General features: G+C 40.1%; 1 protein-coding gene across 3 annotated transcripts in view; it reads left to right on the top strand.

Annotated features, from left to right (window-relative positions):
• Positions 1-3762: 3762 nt before the first annotated feature.
• Positions 3763-16297, top strand: part of ctdspla (CTD (carboxy-terminal domain, RNA polymerase II, polypeptide A) small phosphatase-like a) — a 29914-nt gene continuing 17379 nt past the window's right edge. Inside the window, exon 1 of one of the 3 annotated variants that reach the window (XM_032504377.1) lies at positions 3763-4315. In XM_032504377.1, coding sequence (XP_032360268.1) covers positions 4240-4315 — 76 coding nt within the window. In that variant the 5' untranslated portion in view covers positions 3763-4239. The remainder of the gene's footprint in view (positions 4316-16297) is intronic. The other 2 variants (XM_032504378.1, XM_032504376.1) reach the window with 2 other exon arrangements.

Below are 16297 nucleotides of genomic sequence, written 5' to 3'. Positions count from 1 at the left end.
TGTAAGGACAAGAAGTTGATCATTCCTCCCACGAGATGAATCCCAGACACTTCACGGATCCCCAAGGCTCCAATCTCATCTCCGCCTTATTAGAACCGGTCCTGATTTTACAGAGGAATGAAAAGATGGGACCTTTACGGCTTCAATCATTTTAATACCCCTTCATTGATAAAAAGATTTCCTGACATTTGATTGATCATCTTTTCAGGCGAGCCTGTCAGAGTCTGCGTGCTTTGTGACAGTAAACAGCCTTCAGTTCAGGTGGTTGTGCTGTTGTTGCCAGTTTCACTAGTTCTGTGGAAAATTCCATGGCTCCAATAGGCCCTTTTTCACAGCAGACTTTATTTCCTTCAATTTGCCAAGTACATGTACGCATACAAGGAATGTATCCTCTACATGTATCCCATCCTAACCAGTTAGGAACAGTCAGCAGTCATAGTCCGTTGCGTTGTGCCTAGCATGCATGTCTTTATGGTGGGAAGAAACCCACGCAAACATGCAGCAGTGCTAACCACTGAGCCACCATGCAGACATGTATGACTTGTCACGGTAGGAAAAGCCAGGTGTAGCTTATAACATTAACAATGGCCCTGCTCTAGTCAAGTGTCCCAGTCAGCATACACAATAGCAGGACCGTAAAACTGAAGCAGCTAAATGGAATTCAGCCATCATTCATTTTTATTATTTTCACTTGTGTAACCCTACTGTGACGTATCCAAATCTGGTTACATGTGCACATTTTATTTTATTTTAAAGTGAAGGTGCTTGGATTCAAAATTTTCTTTGCTTTAGCTCTTAAAAAAACAGCCACAGTTTGAGGAAACATTGCACACATGGTTTTGTGTAGTCCATTTACAACTAGATCAAGAGTTAGAGGAATCAAATGGAAAGTAAAAGAGAATCACAAGGATAAATCAGTAGCAGTAGGAGAAGCATCAATCAAATAAAAATGTGACTACTAGTATTCTCTTTTAATGCCAAAAAGAAAATGCCTCTAAGAAGATGTTTCACAAAGCATTATGGTGATGAGATTAGATGTTGGATTTTAATATATCTGATTTGGATTATAAATATATATTTTGTGGTAGGGATTAGCTACTGAATAAAATACACAGGATATATGTTCCATAAGCTTTCTAAATGCATCCGCATTACAAATTCAGTTCTTTCAAAAATAGCTTATAGGCAGTCTAGATATATTCCACAAGGTGGCACCACAGGCAACCTAATTATTTTGTTGTCGTTTGATGTTTTTACAGATCCTACAGCCACAAATTATTAGTGTTTTATTGATCATTTTTTTTAACACATATGACTGTAAAAGAATATATGGGCATATGGTTTTAATCTGCAAAGGTCTATCAGGAGGTATTCATACCATCTAGATATCAGCCTACTGAGGAGCAAAAGTTTATACCATGCATGCCTTTTAATCCTTTTAATTTGTGTCCAAGACTTTTGAAACTGAGATTCCAGGTATTAAAGTGGTGTAATCATATTACATTAAATGGTCTATGATAATAACAAAAATGTGTTTACAAAAGAGGATGTTTTCTGCTCAAAACACAAAAGAAAGGCTTTTATTGCAATCATACTGCTTCACATTATAAGACGATCTTCTATTCTTGTACTGAGCCGTGTCCCTGTATAATGTTCACCATGTCATTGTTTATGCGAGGTGGACCTTGAAGTCTCAACATCTTGAGGAAACAACGTGAAAGAGTCCCATGCAGAGAGGGGATTATGTGATTCCAATTCCTCACTGAACTACACCCACATTCATAAAACATTCAAGGACCCTGCCGTCTGACAGCACACCAGCTGTACTTGAAGTAGGTGAAAAAGATCATCCGTGTCCTATCAAAGTTAATATGAAGACTATATCCATTTTAATTATTCATCAACAGAAACACGTCGCTCTAGGGAAAGTGAAATGTCAGAGGGCCAAGCTTGTTTGATGTCACTGATCACTCCAGTGTTTAGCCTCATGTCTGAAGGTAGTATTGGGTCATTATGTGTGGGTTTTTCTTCATATCTTTGACACTAACCAGTCACCACTGCCGTTACCAACAAGAGGGTGAGGAAGTGCTTGTGCCCCGCAGCTGTGATTTTAAAAAGAGTCATGATCTGTGCCCCCAATAAGCTGTGAGTGCTGTGCTTGGTTCACCATCCAGTTGACGACCACATAACTGTTTGTCCTGGACTGACTGCTGTTGCCTGCTACTTCAGTTTTTTTTTAAATTAAATTGAATGTTTTCAATGTATAACCAACCTTCATAAAACATTTTGCATGTTAAAGATCAACCAACTGTGAGTGTAAACAACTCCACCTAATATTTATAGGATGAACCAAAAGCCCTTGTGTTAATATTTTCTAACACGTTATGCTTTATGAAGGGTTTGTAATGTGTAACTAATGACTGTATTAATGGATTTGCGTACCTACAGAATTTCCAGTGGCGGACACAGTAACCTGACACCGATTGTCAAGTGCTGAGAAGTGATTGTGCAAAGTGGCTCAGAGACCTGTGTTGCAGTATCAATTGTATGCATTATTGTAAACATCAGAGCAGAGGCGCTGACCCAAATTGAGAACATGATGTCGGCTGGGAGATTACATACTAATTATGAGCAGCATCAACAGATGACAGCCTGCACTTACTGCTGTTTTGTCCTGTCCATATGCCATCATATTGTACCCTTGTCTTTCAGGTGTGGTCATTTAGGGCCGTGTGGGCCTCAGCTCCATTAAAGTGACAGCGAAGGTGAAGGACAAACACACAGGCGCGTCACTGCTGGCAACAAACCAAAAAAACAATTTAGCTTTCTTGTTTTTATTCTACGGTCTGCTAAGGCTGAAATAGCCTGAATAATGATTGTTTATCAGGTCTGCGGTGCACAGTTCAAGAGATGGAGCATATGATGTAAACAACAAATGAAATGGGCAATTTGCTGATTTTACACAGACTGTATAAAATCTTCTGTGGCTTTGGAGGAGTTTTGTCAAGTCTGAGAAAATAAACCTAATGATGTCCTAGTGATGTCATCAGGGTCGTCTCAGCTTGGGCTTGTTTTTATTTTTATCCAAAAACCTGCATTATGAGGTGTAAGAGTCCTTTACCAGGAAGGCTCTGACAAAACAAAATACATGAGCTGCTCCAAGGCTTGCTCCAACCTAAGTCAAATTCCTCGTATGTGTCCTCACACCTGGCAAATAAAGCTGGTTCTGATTCTGTACCAGGAAGGCTCTGACAAAAACAATACATACTCTTGAATTGCATTATTGGAAATAGAATCAGATGTTTTTGGGAGTTTTACTGAGTTTAACCAAGATGTTACAATCAGAGGATATCTGGCCTATGCTGCACATGTTTTTACAATGGTTGCTAGGTAATTTAAAGCTTTATCAATCAAACCCTACAGGGAGATGACATTTGCCGAAATTAAGTTAAGTTCCTACATTTTAGCAGTTAAATGAATATAGAACATGTAATAAAAAAGACGAGTTTGGGTTGGTGACTCTTGACCTTATAGGCCTGTTTCAGACATCCTGGTTGTCAGAAAAAGTATTTCCAAAAATGAACTAACTTATTATTATTTTTTGGGCCATTTCTATGTTTGGGAGCATCTCTATTCTCAAGCAAAATGTTAAATAATTTCCTGTAAATCTGTGCTGAGAGCCTATAATAAAGCTTGAATGATAAGAGTGAACAGGCAGTGAGTGGGTGGCGGACTGAAAGCTTTTTTTCAGGCTGGACTGAGAAGGATAATAGAAATATTGAAGGCGTGATGTAGTGAGCTTGCATGGCCCTGTGGCAGGAGGACGGTCGCCATCTCTGGGTAAACACTGTAACCGTATCACGCAGTTGATATTGTAGTGTGTGGATTGAAGCCATTGCGTACAGCAGCAGCAGCAGCAGCAGCAGCAGCAGCAGCAGGAGGGGTGCTATGCTGCCTGCCACCGCGGACACACACGACTTAAATGCAGGACTGACGCTTTGTTTGTCTCCTGCACATCGGACAGTCACCTCAGATGTTTGGACCCTTCCTCTCAGCTGGCATTTCGTCTTGTTTGTAAGCTCCGGGGAAATGGGACTGCATGCTTCGAATAAAATGGGATTTTAATGCTGCAAACAGCGGACGCTTTAGCCTGTGCACAGCCAGGGGACTGTAGTGCGCTTGGTAATGTTTGCCAAGGAATAAAACGGTGTAGCCGAAGGTGCATACCATCTCGTTTCCATGGACAACACGTCCATAATAACACAGGTTGCAAATCCGAAAGAGGAGGAGAGCATTTCTTCAAGTCAAGATAAAGGTAAGGCGCACATGTATTGCAAAAATGTCACACACACGATTCTTATTTTAACGCGCATGAATTTGGAATTCCAGCCGTAGATTATTTACGTTGTTCGGTTGCCAATTCTGATCTGCAGCCCTCAGTGCAGAGAGGATACTGGGCTCAACAGCAAGCCACACAGTATCGACGAAAACACCTCCATTGTTCAGCTGAAGCAGAGAAACATAAGGAGCCCTGTCAATGTATATCGTGTTTGGAGTGGACTGTAACTTTAGCACTGGAGGCTTATTTTAGAATTTAAAATCTTAAACAATTTGCGACTGAGAACGTGATATTTTTGTATTTGCTGGAGTGAGCTGGGTTTACTACAGGGGGCGGGTACTCTCCCTGTACTTGTACTATTCCCTTGTACTGGCGACATCCCTGTATGCATCACTGGCACTGTAAAATGTCTGCTATACTAGGCTACCAACAACACCCCCAATGATCAGGGGTCAAATCAACAGTTTGGCTATGGTGCATGAAGAAAAACACCATTTTATATAAATTGTAAAACATTATCGTGGACATGGCTGTCCCTTCATCACTGTCCCTTTATCAATGTTGTAGAAGGTGATTTTACACAATTCTTTTATTCCACACCCCTAATTACATTGCATACGTATATTTTATACATTTTGTCCATCTTAGAATAAAACCACCTCAATGAAGCAATGGAAATGTTCAAATCGTGTGCTTACACTAACAATAGCATTTATCAATAATCAGTTCATTAGTACATTGCTTAATGTTTAAAAAACAAAACAATTATCATGTAACCGATGACGTATGTTTACATTGTCAGAAATGTCCACTTCCAGATGTGTAAAGTCCCTGAAAACAGCTCAACAGCTGCTCTACAGATTACAGCGACTGAACGAAAACACATTTTCTCTCTGTTGTTTTGCACAAAAGTCGCCGCTTCACCATGTGGTGATGACATCAACGACAAATCCCCCTCATGAGTCAGGAGCGTTCCAGTTTTCATTAACTTCGAGATTTTCATTAGTCTGTGCAGGCCAGTCACACTTTTTGGATTTGAGTCCAGCACACGAAAATCAGGCAAGTACACAAGAACTGTGTTCACACACACACACACACACAGGTGTCCATGGACCTCGCAGGAGGAGGCTACGGTTGTTTGGATCTCGGGGCTCTGACATTCTTCCACCAGGCACTCATTCCACTGAGCCACAAGGTGCCTGGTGGCCAGAGGGACCACAACTTCCTGCTACACCCAGTGCTCTGTTGGAGAAAAGGTCACCTTCCTGCACCACCCTCACCTTCCTGCACCCCCCCACCCTGCTTAGTAACAATGACATACAGTACATGAACCACTCTGACTCATTGACCTCCTGGCCTGTGGTCACCAAATGAAGATCTGGACTTGTTTTCTTTGATAAGTAACTGGACACTGGTATAACTCAAGATCAGAAGTGAGGCTTGGACGTAGCCTTCATTTTTACTCACTCACTTCATCTTCTTTGCTTGAATCTACTCCACGGACATGGATGATCAAGGCGGCCAAATCAATTGTGATTTATGTACCACTGCATTTCTTTTTCCTCATCAGTTTGTCCTAATCCTGTGGCGCCGGCTTGATAATTAAAAGGCATCATAAACAAATCAATGAAAACAATCACTAACAGCAAACACTCTGCTAAATCATTGACTAAAATAGCATCATCCAGGAAATGTGTTTCTTGTAGCAAGGTTTTTAATTGCCCTCACAGAATGCCCACACTTTCTTGTCTGCAGCATCCTGCTTGTCTTGAACAGTAAATCCCAGATGACGTTGAATCCGGCAATTAATCTGGCGGGATAAAACCCAGGGTCAGTCACTGACCAGAGAGGACATGGTACAACAAACACACACATAACACGCACACACATAACACGCGCACACACACACACAAACGGCTGCTGTAAAACACACAAAGTATCACCAGGGAGCTTCCTGAATAGAGTCCCTGGCTACTGGCTCTGTCAAAGCAGACAACAAATAGTGCTTGTTGTCCAGGGCAGTCACTCTGCTTGGGCTGCACTGAAGCCTCAAATTATTACACACACACACACACTCTCTCACATGCTGAATATTTCAGAGCTCAGGCAGGCTATTTTCAGAGTCCTATCAGTTTCATTCCAAGTAAAGACGTAGTAACTTATTAGAGCCTACTTTTTTTTTTAGACATTTGGTCAGGTGGAGATTTTATCTTTATGCATTATGGATTATGTTAAATGAGGCAAGTGTTGGAATCATGATGTGGGTGGTTTCTTTCTTTAGACAGAGCACATGAATTGGTACAAAATCAATCGTGTCTCATATATATATATATATATATATATATATATATAGTTTTCTTTTTTTTTGTGGCCTATGTTGGATGTGAGCCTTATCAAATAGACTATTTTTTGTATCATAATGTAGTTTTTCTTCGGCATAAGCAAGGCCAGATATTTCAAATGAACCAGCACATGAGTACATAGAAGGCTGAGAAAACAGCATTTCTTCTCTCCAAACCCAAATGAGGGTTTTCATTTGGCAGACACTTACTTTTTAGGATCTGATGCAATGGAATGTAATGGCTGGACTAACAACGCACAGGGAGTTGCGGGGCGGCCAGCCTCTGTCTCACTCCGCAAGACATTGAGGCTTTGCTGTGATAACCTCACAGTCCGACAGGTATCAATGGACAAGCTGTTTAACTTAATCAGATTAGGTCAAATCTGAGTTTAGCTCTTCACTGCTGCAATGTGAGGGATGACAGGCATTTAGACTGAAACAGATTATATGTTAAGTTGCTTGAGTTCCTGGTTGACAATTAATTCTTGTAATAATTTAGCTACACTTGCACTCACACACAAATTGTTAACATACATTTTGCTTATTATATTTTGGAGTTACAATTCGGCAAATTTTGGACTGCAACCTATTACTTCATTAAGAAAGTCTTTAAAGCGTGATAATAATAAAGGTGTTATTCTGTCTTTCTCTTATAGTTAACAAATCCTATGAATACACAGAAACCAACAATGTGGTTTAGTCTCTCAATACATTCTTCATTGCAAACCCATCTGTTCTTACTGAAGACAAAGATCTACGTGTCACAAATATATAGTTTGAATTTTAAAAAGGGTCAGTCGTTCCCTAAAAAAATTGTTTTTAGCAAAGATTACTCCAGCAGGAGTAAATTGTGATTTATTTTTTTATGGACTGTTTTCAATTGCGGATCAACACAACTTTGTTAATCTAGTGAGTTATTGTCATCTTTATGGTGCATGTGGGTTGAATCAAAATAAACTACAGTCTGCATGTTCATGGTAATAAAAAGACATGTTAGCCAGTACGGTAGAGGTAAATGGCCCAGAGGAATCAGGCTTTGGTTACAAAGAGAACACTAGTGAGATCAGCTCATGGTTGGTGTTGGACTTTTCATGGGATTTGTTCACAATAAGAAAAATGTAGAATATCACCAGTCTTGTTCTTTAAATGTGCTCTAGTGTTGCACAGCAATGTATTTTTTCTTCAGTTTTGCTTCTTCCATACGGCTTGATAGTTCTGTAGAACTTACCCTGGAGTCCTTTTTAAAAAGTGTTTAAAATCCCTTACTGGGGACAAACAACAAACACAACTACAATGTTTTTGATTGTATCCGTGTTTTTCCAGGATGAGGCTGAGTAATATGCACTCTCCCATAGAGACATAGTGGCCCACTCCCAAAGTCCAGACTCACAGACTCACGTACTTTGGTGCGCGTTCTTGCGAAATGTTTAACAGCTCAGGGATGCCCCAATGTGGAATTTCAAAGGGCGTGAGGGTTTGAGTACACACTTAGCAAGCCCTTTCCATGAGTCTGCATCGATGCAGTCTTCACCAAAGGGAATTACCCATCGTTTACCGCGGAGACCATGGAGAAATCTGGAAATTACAAAGGTAAACAACAGCACAACACACAACCATGGAACGGAACAGACGTGTTGTCCAGCTTGTAAAACAAGAATTAGAAAATTTGGAATCAGGCGGCCGTCTCCTGTTTCTTGGCCGTGTGGAAAGAAACAAACTTAAAATTAAGTTTTCATCTTATTTTTTTCAGCAAGTGTCAGCAACATCTTTGTCATTAAATGTCCCTATGGTAATGTGATTTTGTGAAGTGCTTTCCCAATCCCATTTATACCTATCTAAGTCCATGTGGCCTCACACACTCACTCACTTAGCACCTGAGATCAATTAAGTCTGTGATTCTTTAGTCCTTAGTCCTCAGGGCTCACTTTGGGTTTGGGCCAGTGTCATTCTCTCCCTGTCATTACTCCAATGGCAGCTCAAGTCTGCATCAAGACAGTGTCACAGAGCCCATTAATGTCCTCCAGCCTTTTAAAAACAGCGGTCGAGGCACTCTGTCTGTCCTGCTACATGTGAATGTCTCTGTATGGTTTCAGACTTTCAGCAGAAGCATACACGAGGAGGAGCAGCAGCAGGTACTGCTACTAGTGGCATGATAAATAGATTCCCTCAAAGGTTTGTTGGTTTAAAAATATTAGCATTGTCAGAAAATTAGATATATATTTTTTTAAGCTTTACTTGTCTATGAATTTGGAAAAAGGCCTGTGATATCATGCACACTTGGCTTTTGAGGTTATTCCTGGAACATGTTGCTGTACATTAATAAAGTGGTTATGATGTGTGGACCACACCTGCAGGGGTGTGTGCAGCATAGTTAGCGAGGGGAGCTACTGTGAGTTTTGGCTGCCCTGGAGTCCCTGGCACAACCTGCAACTCTGCAGTGTACAGCACTTTGCTGCCATGACTGGAATCAAGTGTTGGGAATGGAAGAATTACAATATTTTACTCAGACATAGGTGGCATAGATTTCTTGGCATACAGTTTACAATCTTCCACCAGTTGTGAGAAGCACATTGGGTTGCCATGTGTGTACGGTTAAGTCAATATTCAGATAATAGCTGGACTCTGAAGTGCAGGTCCATATTACAGATTTATGAGCCTATTTCAGCCATTGCTGCTCAGAGAAGCTGATTATCTGCACCCCCAGGGAAGTGTTGGTGTGTTGGACACATCTTCATTACTTTAGTCCAATACTATACTGAGCAGCTGATTGGGAAGAGTTGAATGATTTTCTTCCAAGCACAAGCCCCATGACTGATAAGCTTGATAACTGTGAAGGACTGGCCTCAGTGTGTGGATGAACATGCTCGAAGTGGAAGTTGGGGGATTGTATTACCGGTAATTTATGTTTTTTACATAATTGCAAACCCACAAACAAGAGGCAATGAAATGTTTTTACAGCTGTAAATAGCAAATAAATGTATTCTTGTGGTAACTTTGCATTTCTTGCTGCTCCGCACAGAGCTTGTTTTATGTTGTAAATAACCAGGATGAACTCACCAGTACTGGATTTTACATTATGTGTCAGCTCGTAGACGGTCAATCATCTGTATGCTCCCTTAGGTGTTTGTCGATGTATCAATCTATTGTTTTAACTTGGAAACAATGCCTAAAAAAATGCCTAAGTTTATGTTTAAATCTGCCTTAATATACATTTTTTTGAAGATTATTTTTTGGGCATTCTCACCCTTTATTTTGTGAAGACAGCAGAAGACGTGAAAGGGGAGAGAGGGGGGAATGACATGCAGCAAAGGGCCACAGGTCAGAGTCGAACCCGAGCCCTTTATGTCGAGGAGTGACCCTCTATAGATGGGCGCCTGCTTAACCAACTGAGCTATCTGGGCACCCTATTATGTCTTTTTATGGCAGTTTTTTAAGTATTGGCAAGAGAAAAAGCTATGATGCTAATATTTAAAAACAATCAGTATTTATCTAATTCAAATGAAAGTTAAAGGAATAGTTTGACATTTAAAAAAGTACCTTTATTTACTTTCTTGCCAAGAGTCGAATGAGAAAATTGATATTCATATATTAGGCTACAGCCAGAGACGGTTAGCTTAGCGTAGAGAGTAAAGACTTACAACAAGGAGTACTAGCTTCAATCAAGGAAAAAAAAAACTTGAAAAGTTTACCAAATAACATGTTGTGCTGTGTATCTAATGTTCAGAAACTGAAGTATAAAAACAAACCGAGTAAAGCTAGCAGTTTTCCCTGCTTCCACTGTTTATGCTAACCTGTAGCCTTCTGCACAGGCACATCATATGACAAACTTCAACTAAATACCGATATTTCTTTATTAAAAAGTAAAAGAATTGATTAACATTTTAAAATGAGACTGATCCTGAATGTTGTATAGCAGAGTAGCTGCCCTGTAGCTACTGCCTCTCTTGTGCATTTTGTCAGTGGTGGACTTGGATCCTGACAACTTAATATAAACATTTTAATTTGTTTTGATAAAATGTAATATTGGCCGGCAGATTTTTTCCCAAAAGACAGTTAGGGTTATCTCTTGTGATAAAGTATGCATTTGAAATATTTATGTCAGATTTTCTCATCCGCTTTCAATAAAGACACAATCTAACATAAATCTGCAACGTTGCCCTTAATTACGAGGCAGCCTGTAAAGATCTATGGATTGTGAAGGAGATGCAGCCGCACTGCAACCCGTCCCCAAAGAGGCCACAGGGGAAAATAGTGTGGGTTGACTCTTTCTTCATTCCTATACTGGCTGACTGGGAACACTCACTCTCTTGCAATTTCAAATGGAAAAAAGTTCACACACTGCACTGGAGGCCAGTTTAAAATAGAGCTTTTTACTTGTTTATAAATCTTGTCACAGACTGTATTGGTCATATGCTGCCAGTACTCTGTGTCCAGTAGAGCCCACAGATCCACAGGACTCTGATCCAGCTCCATTGTTGTTGTCCCACATAGACTGTGCTGCTGCCGTAAATACTCACTAGTGCACTAATTAACTCATTGAAAATAGTCCCAAACAAAAACACTATTTACCTCTGAGTAATATTTGCTAAAAACTACAGTTTTAAGATGTACATTGTCTGTAGAAAGCATTTGGCTTTGGGCACAGACAGGGTGGGGTGAAAGTATTAAAAGACGGCCTAAAACATTGTTGGTGTTGGTTTTCAAGAGATTTGTAGAAGGAAGATAAATATAGAAACAGTAGCCTTGTCCTTTTAAACTAATAAGTACCCTATTCCCCTCACCCCCCCAGCTAACAAAGTTTTATATAAGTGGTTTTATATATATATATAATGGTTTGTTTCTACACTGGGTTGTGGTAAATAGATTTTTAATTTAACACAAAATGCTAAAGCATTTTAAGATATCATTTATTTAGTAAAGTTGCTGTATGAATCTAAGTTTAAATTCCTTTCTATCCATTATATTCCTCTTTTTTATGTAATGCCTTGTGATTATCTGGATTCACTGTATGTGTGCCTGCTGCTCATTAGAGACTCAACATTTCTCTCATTGAGGTATTTTGTTTTTTGGTTCTGCTGCACAACATGGTTTAGGTTTTTCTGGGCCTCTTTTTTATCTCTGTGTGCTTTGGACTGTATGTTTGATGGCAATGTCGGAAGGTGTTAGAATGTTGACTCAAGTCTAGCTCTTACAACGATGTGGTTGCTTGTTTTGGAGCAAACTCTACTTCAAAATTTCTAGCATGGGCTTTGAAGGCTTTCGAGTAGATTCTTTATGAAAAAAATGACATTCTGTCTAGTCAACCTCCATCCTGAGCACTGATGCGTTGTGGATCGTAACGTAGTTTATATGGATTTGAATGACAAAAATACATTCTAGTGCGGATAACAGAACTCCATCCATCCATACTACTCGTCTGGTGTCCATTTCAGCTTTTAGCTTAATTGACTGCAGCTGTCAGTGACTTTTAAATCTTCAAACGTCCCCTAATTCAGTACAGAAGCAATAACGACTGTCACTCTTCTAGTGCACGCTTGTCGTGCTTTGATTTGAACACACAGCATTGTCATGGGGTTACATCACTCTTCCCTTTCCTGTATATCTTGACGTATCTTGATAGCATTTAATGGCTGTGAATTAGTAAAGACCATTATTAATGCTTCAACAGCCACAATCCCTTGGGAGCAAAAGGGCCGCCTGCCACACGGACGCAGCAGCCTGGATGCCGCTGTTTTAAATCCTACTTCTAACAGGGCTGTTGAGCGTGGACTCGACGTGTCACAAGTTAGGATTAATTGAGCATCCATCAAGCCACATGGATGTTGTCAAAACAGAACAACACAATCAGAGAAAGGTAGGGGTCAAGGAGGAAAGTGTGTGTGTGTCTTTGTGTGTGTGTGTGTGTCTGTGTCTGTGTGTGTGTGCGTGTGTGTGCGTGCGTGCGCACGCACGCATGTAAATAGCATGTGTGTCTCTTGGATTGCAGGCAGGTACCCAGCCTGGTTTTGACAATGCCTTTCTGCATATTTTGCCCTCTGTTGGCTGACATTCATCACCAGTAATTGGCTATCTTAAAGGGAGATCATGTTTTGTCCATAGTGATTTTCTGTCACCCTTCCTGAATTATGCTGCATGCCACTTTGTCAGAGGAGCAGAAAGGCTTATACCTTTTTAAATAGACAGGCTAAGAATAAGCAAATTCATGAGTATGGAGGCTGTAAAAGACACAGAGGCATTTTTCATCTTCTCCAGAGGTAAAGGTGAATCCCAAGGGGCACTAAGTAGGACATGCTGTGGGTGGAAATGTAGATATGAACGCCTCTCAGAGAGCAGAGGCATGAGAAACTAGCAGCAATACGTAGCAGGGAACACATGTTGGTGTGAGCACATGCTCACCAATACACACACACACACACACAGAAATACATGACCTACTTATTAACTGTCTTTCCATTTGTAGCAAGCAGCATTTTGATCAATTTGATTAACTGAAAAATAAGCATTTTTTGTTTTGATGCCTGCTACGTTCATGGGTGCTTTTGTATTTGAGAACAAAACTTAAAGGGGCATTCCACTGAATTTACACACCACACATAGTTTACTAGTGACAGGGAGTAGCCCTACTGTTCTAAGCCTGAGAAAACACTTGTGTTATTTGGCTCTGGAGGAGTCAAGTCTGAAAAAACAGCTCTTATGATGTCATTGGGATTTTAATTTTTGTTTTTTTTAACAAAAAGGTGTAGGACGAGGAGTTACAATGAGGTGGTCATTTACCAGATAGGGAAAGTTTAACAAAAAGATGCTCTTGTTTGTATTGTGGGAAATGTAGGATCCAGTGGTTTTTTTAGCTAGATCCTCGACTGCTTCAATTTTACCTTTCTCTTGTAAGTTCCCAAATTTTATGGAAGATCAATACTAAATTGTTGGAGTTCCTCTTTAAATTTCCCTCTACTCACTGAATCAACTTTCAGGATCAATTTTACAGCCGCATGGACAGCATCTCTGGGGTCATCAAGTGTACAAGCATGTCCATGTTCAAGAGAAGCCTGAAGACAGGACTTTCATTTCATTTGACATTAAATCTTCTAATGTTTTTTTAACTACCAGACAAGCAAGGATGATTTCCCATCAGTCACCGAGCCTCTGGCATTGAATGGTTGTAGATGAGAATATAAAAAAAGAGATAAAAATAATAAACTGCTGCCCAAACAACGTGGGCTGTGTTGCTGCTGGTTGCGTAACTCCAGCAGAATAGTCAGTCAGTCCCTCATTATTTCTCCCTGAGCTCCCAGTGGGTTGATTTCCCCCCGCGCTTGTCATCTCCTTCATTAAGCAGAGGGCTCAAGAAGCAGTATCCCACCCCACCCCCACCGGGTGGCTGCAGGCAGTGCCCACACCGCTGTACAGCTAAGGCAGGACAGGAAAGCAAGGGTAGACCCACCCACATCCGTGTCAGGGTTCACAGCAGCAGCAGGGAGAATTTGTACCATGCAGTATGACATGGCTGCCAACTGAGTGGTTTATGTGTTTAAATCTCAGCAAACCATGTCTTGACTTCAAATGTAACTGGGTTATTGAGTGAATGTTACTTGCATAAGGTCATGTAGGATGCATATATATATATATATATATATATATATATATATATATATATAAATCTCACTGATAAGTATGAAAATAAAGCCAGAGGGGAAGCTGAGAGTCAGTCTGTGAGTGTATAGTACTTCCACAGCCTGTCATTCTCATGTTCACCCAGTCCCCAGCTGTCTATGTGGTGAAGTAAGGAGGCTTAATGGGGTTTATTTTATCATTCTATGCTATTATTGCCTTGATGGCCTTACACATATCCCGCCAAGGACCTCGGCACTGTGAACACACACAGGCTGAAGTGTCAGGTTCAGCTCATCAGAAGCTACCTAACTCCACTCAGCTGTTTAGATTTTTTTTTTTTGCGTGTGTGTGTGTGTGTGTGTGTGTGTGTGTGTGTGTGTGTGTGTGTGTGTGTGTGTGTGTGTGTGTGTGTGTGCAGATTTTCAAGTGCAGTGTAATGTTAAGCAGATGCTCTTTGGAGTATTATTATTACATACGTATTATATTGTTTTGGAATCTGTTCTGTTGTAATTATCATCACCTCTCTTGGTGGGATTTTTTTGGGAGGAACAAAATAGAGTGACTGTAGCTCAGTTGGTGTAATGGGTTAGTTCAAAGTTGCAGTATGGGTGGGTTATGATGATCACAAGTCCAAGTGTGCTTCAGCAAGACATTGAATGGCTGAACTGGCTCCTGATGTATGTGGATTACAAAATAATCTGCTTAATGTATGTCATGTGTAATATATTTAGAACCAAAACTAAAACCATTTAGAATTATTATCAAGCAAAATGTGACTTTTTGATGGTTCTTGTTGTTTTAAATTGAAATTCTTCGAGTTTTAGGCTGGTGGTCAGACATCAAGCCAAGAAATTTCCTGACATTGTAATAGGCCTTAAACAAATCAATCAATTATAAACTAAATGACAATGTTTACAGCTATTCTAGCAGCTCTGTGAGTCTGTATTCAGCTGTGCTTTGAGCCTAATGCTAATGTCAGCATGCTCACAATGACAATACTTCCATCCTTAAGATGGCAATGTTTGCCAAATTTCCCATCTTAGTTTATGATCAGCGTCAAACACAATGCCATTGCTTTGGCAGGTATTTGGTCACAAACAACAGTATTGGATACATTAAAAAGTTGACTGATCATAGCGCTACATGAAAAGTCAGGGGATCACCAAAGTTCCTACAATTCATCAAAAGGGGAGCATAAATGTCCAAACCAAATTGAATGGAAATCCATCCAATAGTTGATGAGGTATTTCCATTCAGAACCAAAGTGGTGGAGTGACATTGCCATGCCACTATCATGACACATAAAAAAGCCAAATATTTGCTGGTTTCAGCTGTGTCGATGTGAATAGTTACCGCTTCCCTTTTGTTTCATGTAATTGTAATTTTATATCTTTTGGGGTTTGGACTATTGATCACAAGCTCTTTGAAGATGAAACCTAGTGCTGTTGGTATGGAGACACTTAATTTTGTATATTTAAAACAATGAAGGGATAATTAGAAAAGGGTCAAGAGATGAGTGAATGTAGCCATTACTGTTGTCTCAGTCCCCGTCTAAAGTTAAAGATAAAAGTGTTTCCTTTCTTAGCATCCCAATTGAAAGTATAGTGTATGCTGCAGGGATTCCTTCCACATTGTTATTTTGCTGACACAGTGCACAACCAGGAGTTCCCCCTCGCTGCTTATTTTCAGTTGCTGTTAGGGATAACCGGGGACTGAAACAACTTTTCTTCAGGTGCTCACTTTGCATCTGAGTGGTGTCAACTCAGGATCCCAGGCGTCAGGCTTATAGCGCGTTACTTGTTTGTGCATGTGTGAAGAGTACTGTTATTCCCTTGGCTGCAGCCAAACAAGTATTTTGCATCACATGGTGTAATATTAGCCATAGACTAACTATGACTGCTCATTTCTTTAAATTTCTTATGACTTTTTTTCTTGTAACTTTTATTCTTGTGTTTTATGTGTCCTAATATTTCTATTTTGTTTTTAACTGTCTATTCATGTGTTTT

Source organism: Etheostoma spectabile, chromosome 22 (assembly GCF_008692095.1).
Source record: "Etheostoma spectabile isolate EspeVRDwgs_2016 chromosome 22, UIUC_Espe_1.0, whole genome shotgun sequence".
Classification (NCBI taxonomy): domain Eukaryota; kingdom Metazoa; phylum Chordata; class Actinopteri; order Perciformes; family Percidae; genus Etheostoma; species Etheostoma spectabile.
The sequence above is the reverse complement of the archived record's forward strand: the minus strand, read 5'-3'. Positions and strand labels throughout refer to the sequence as shown.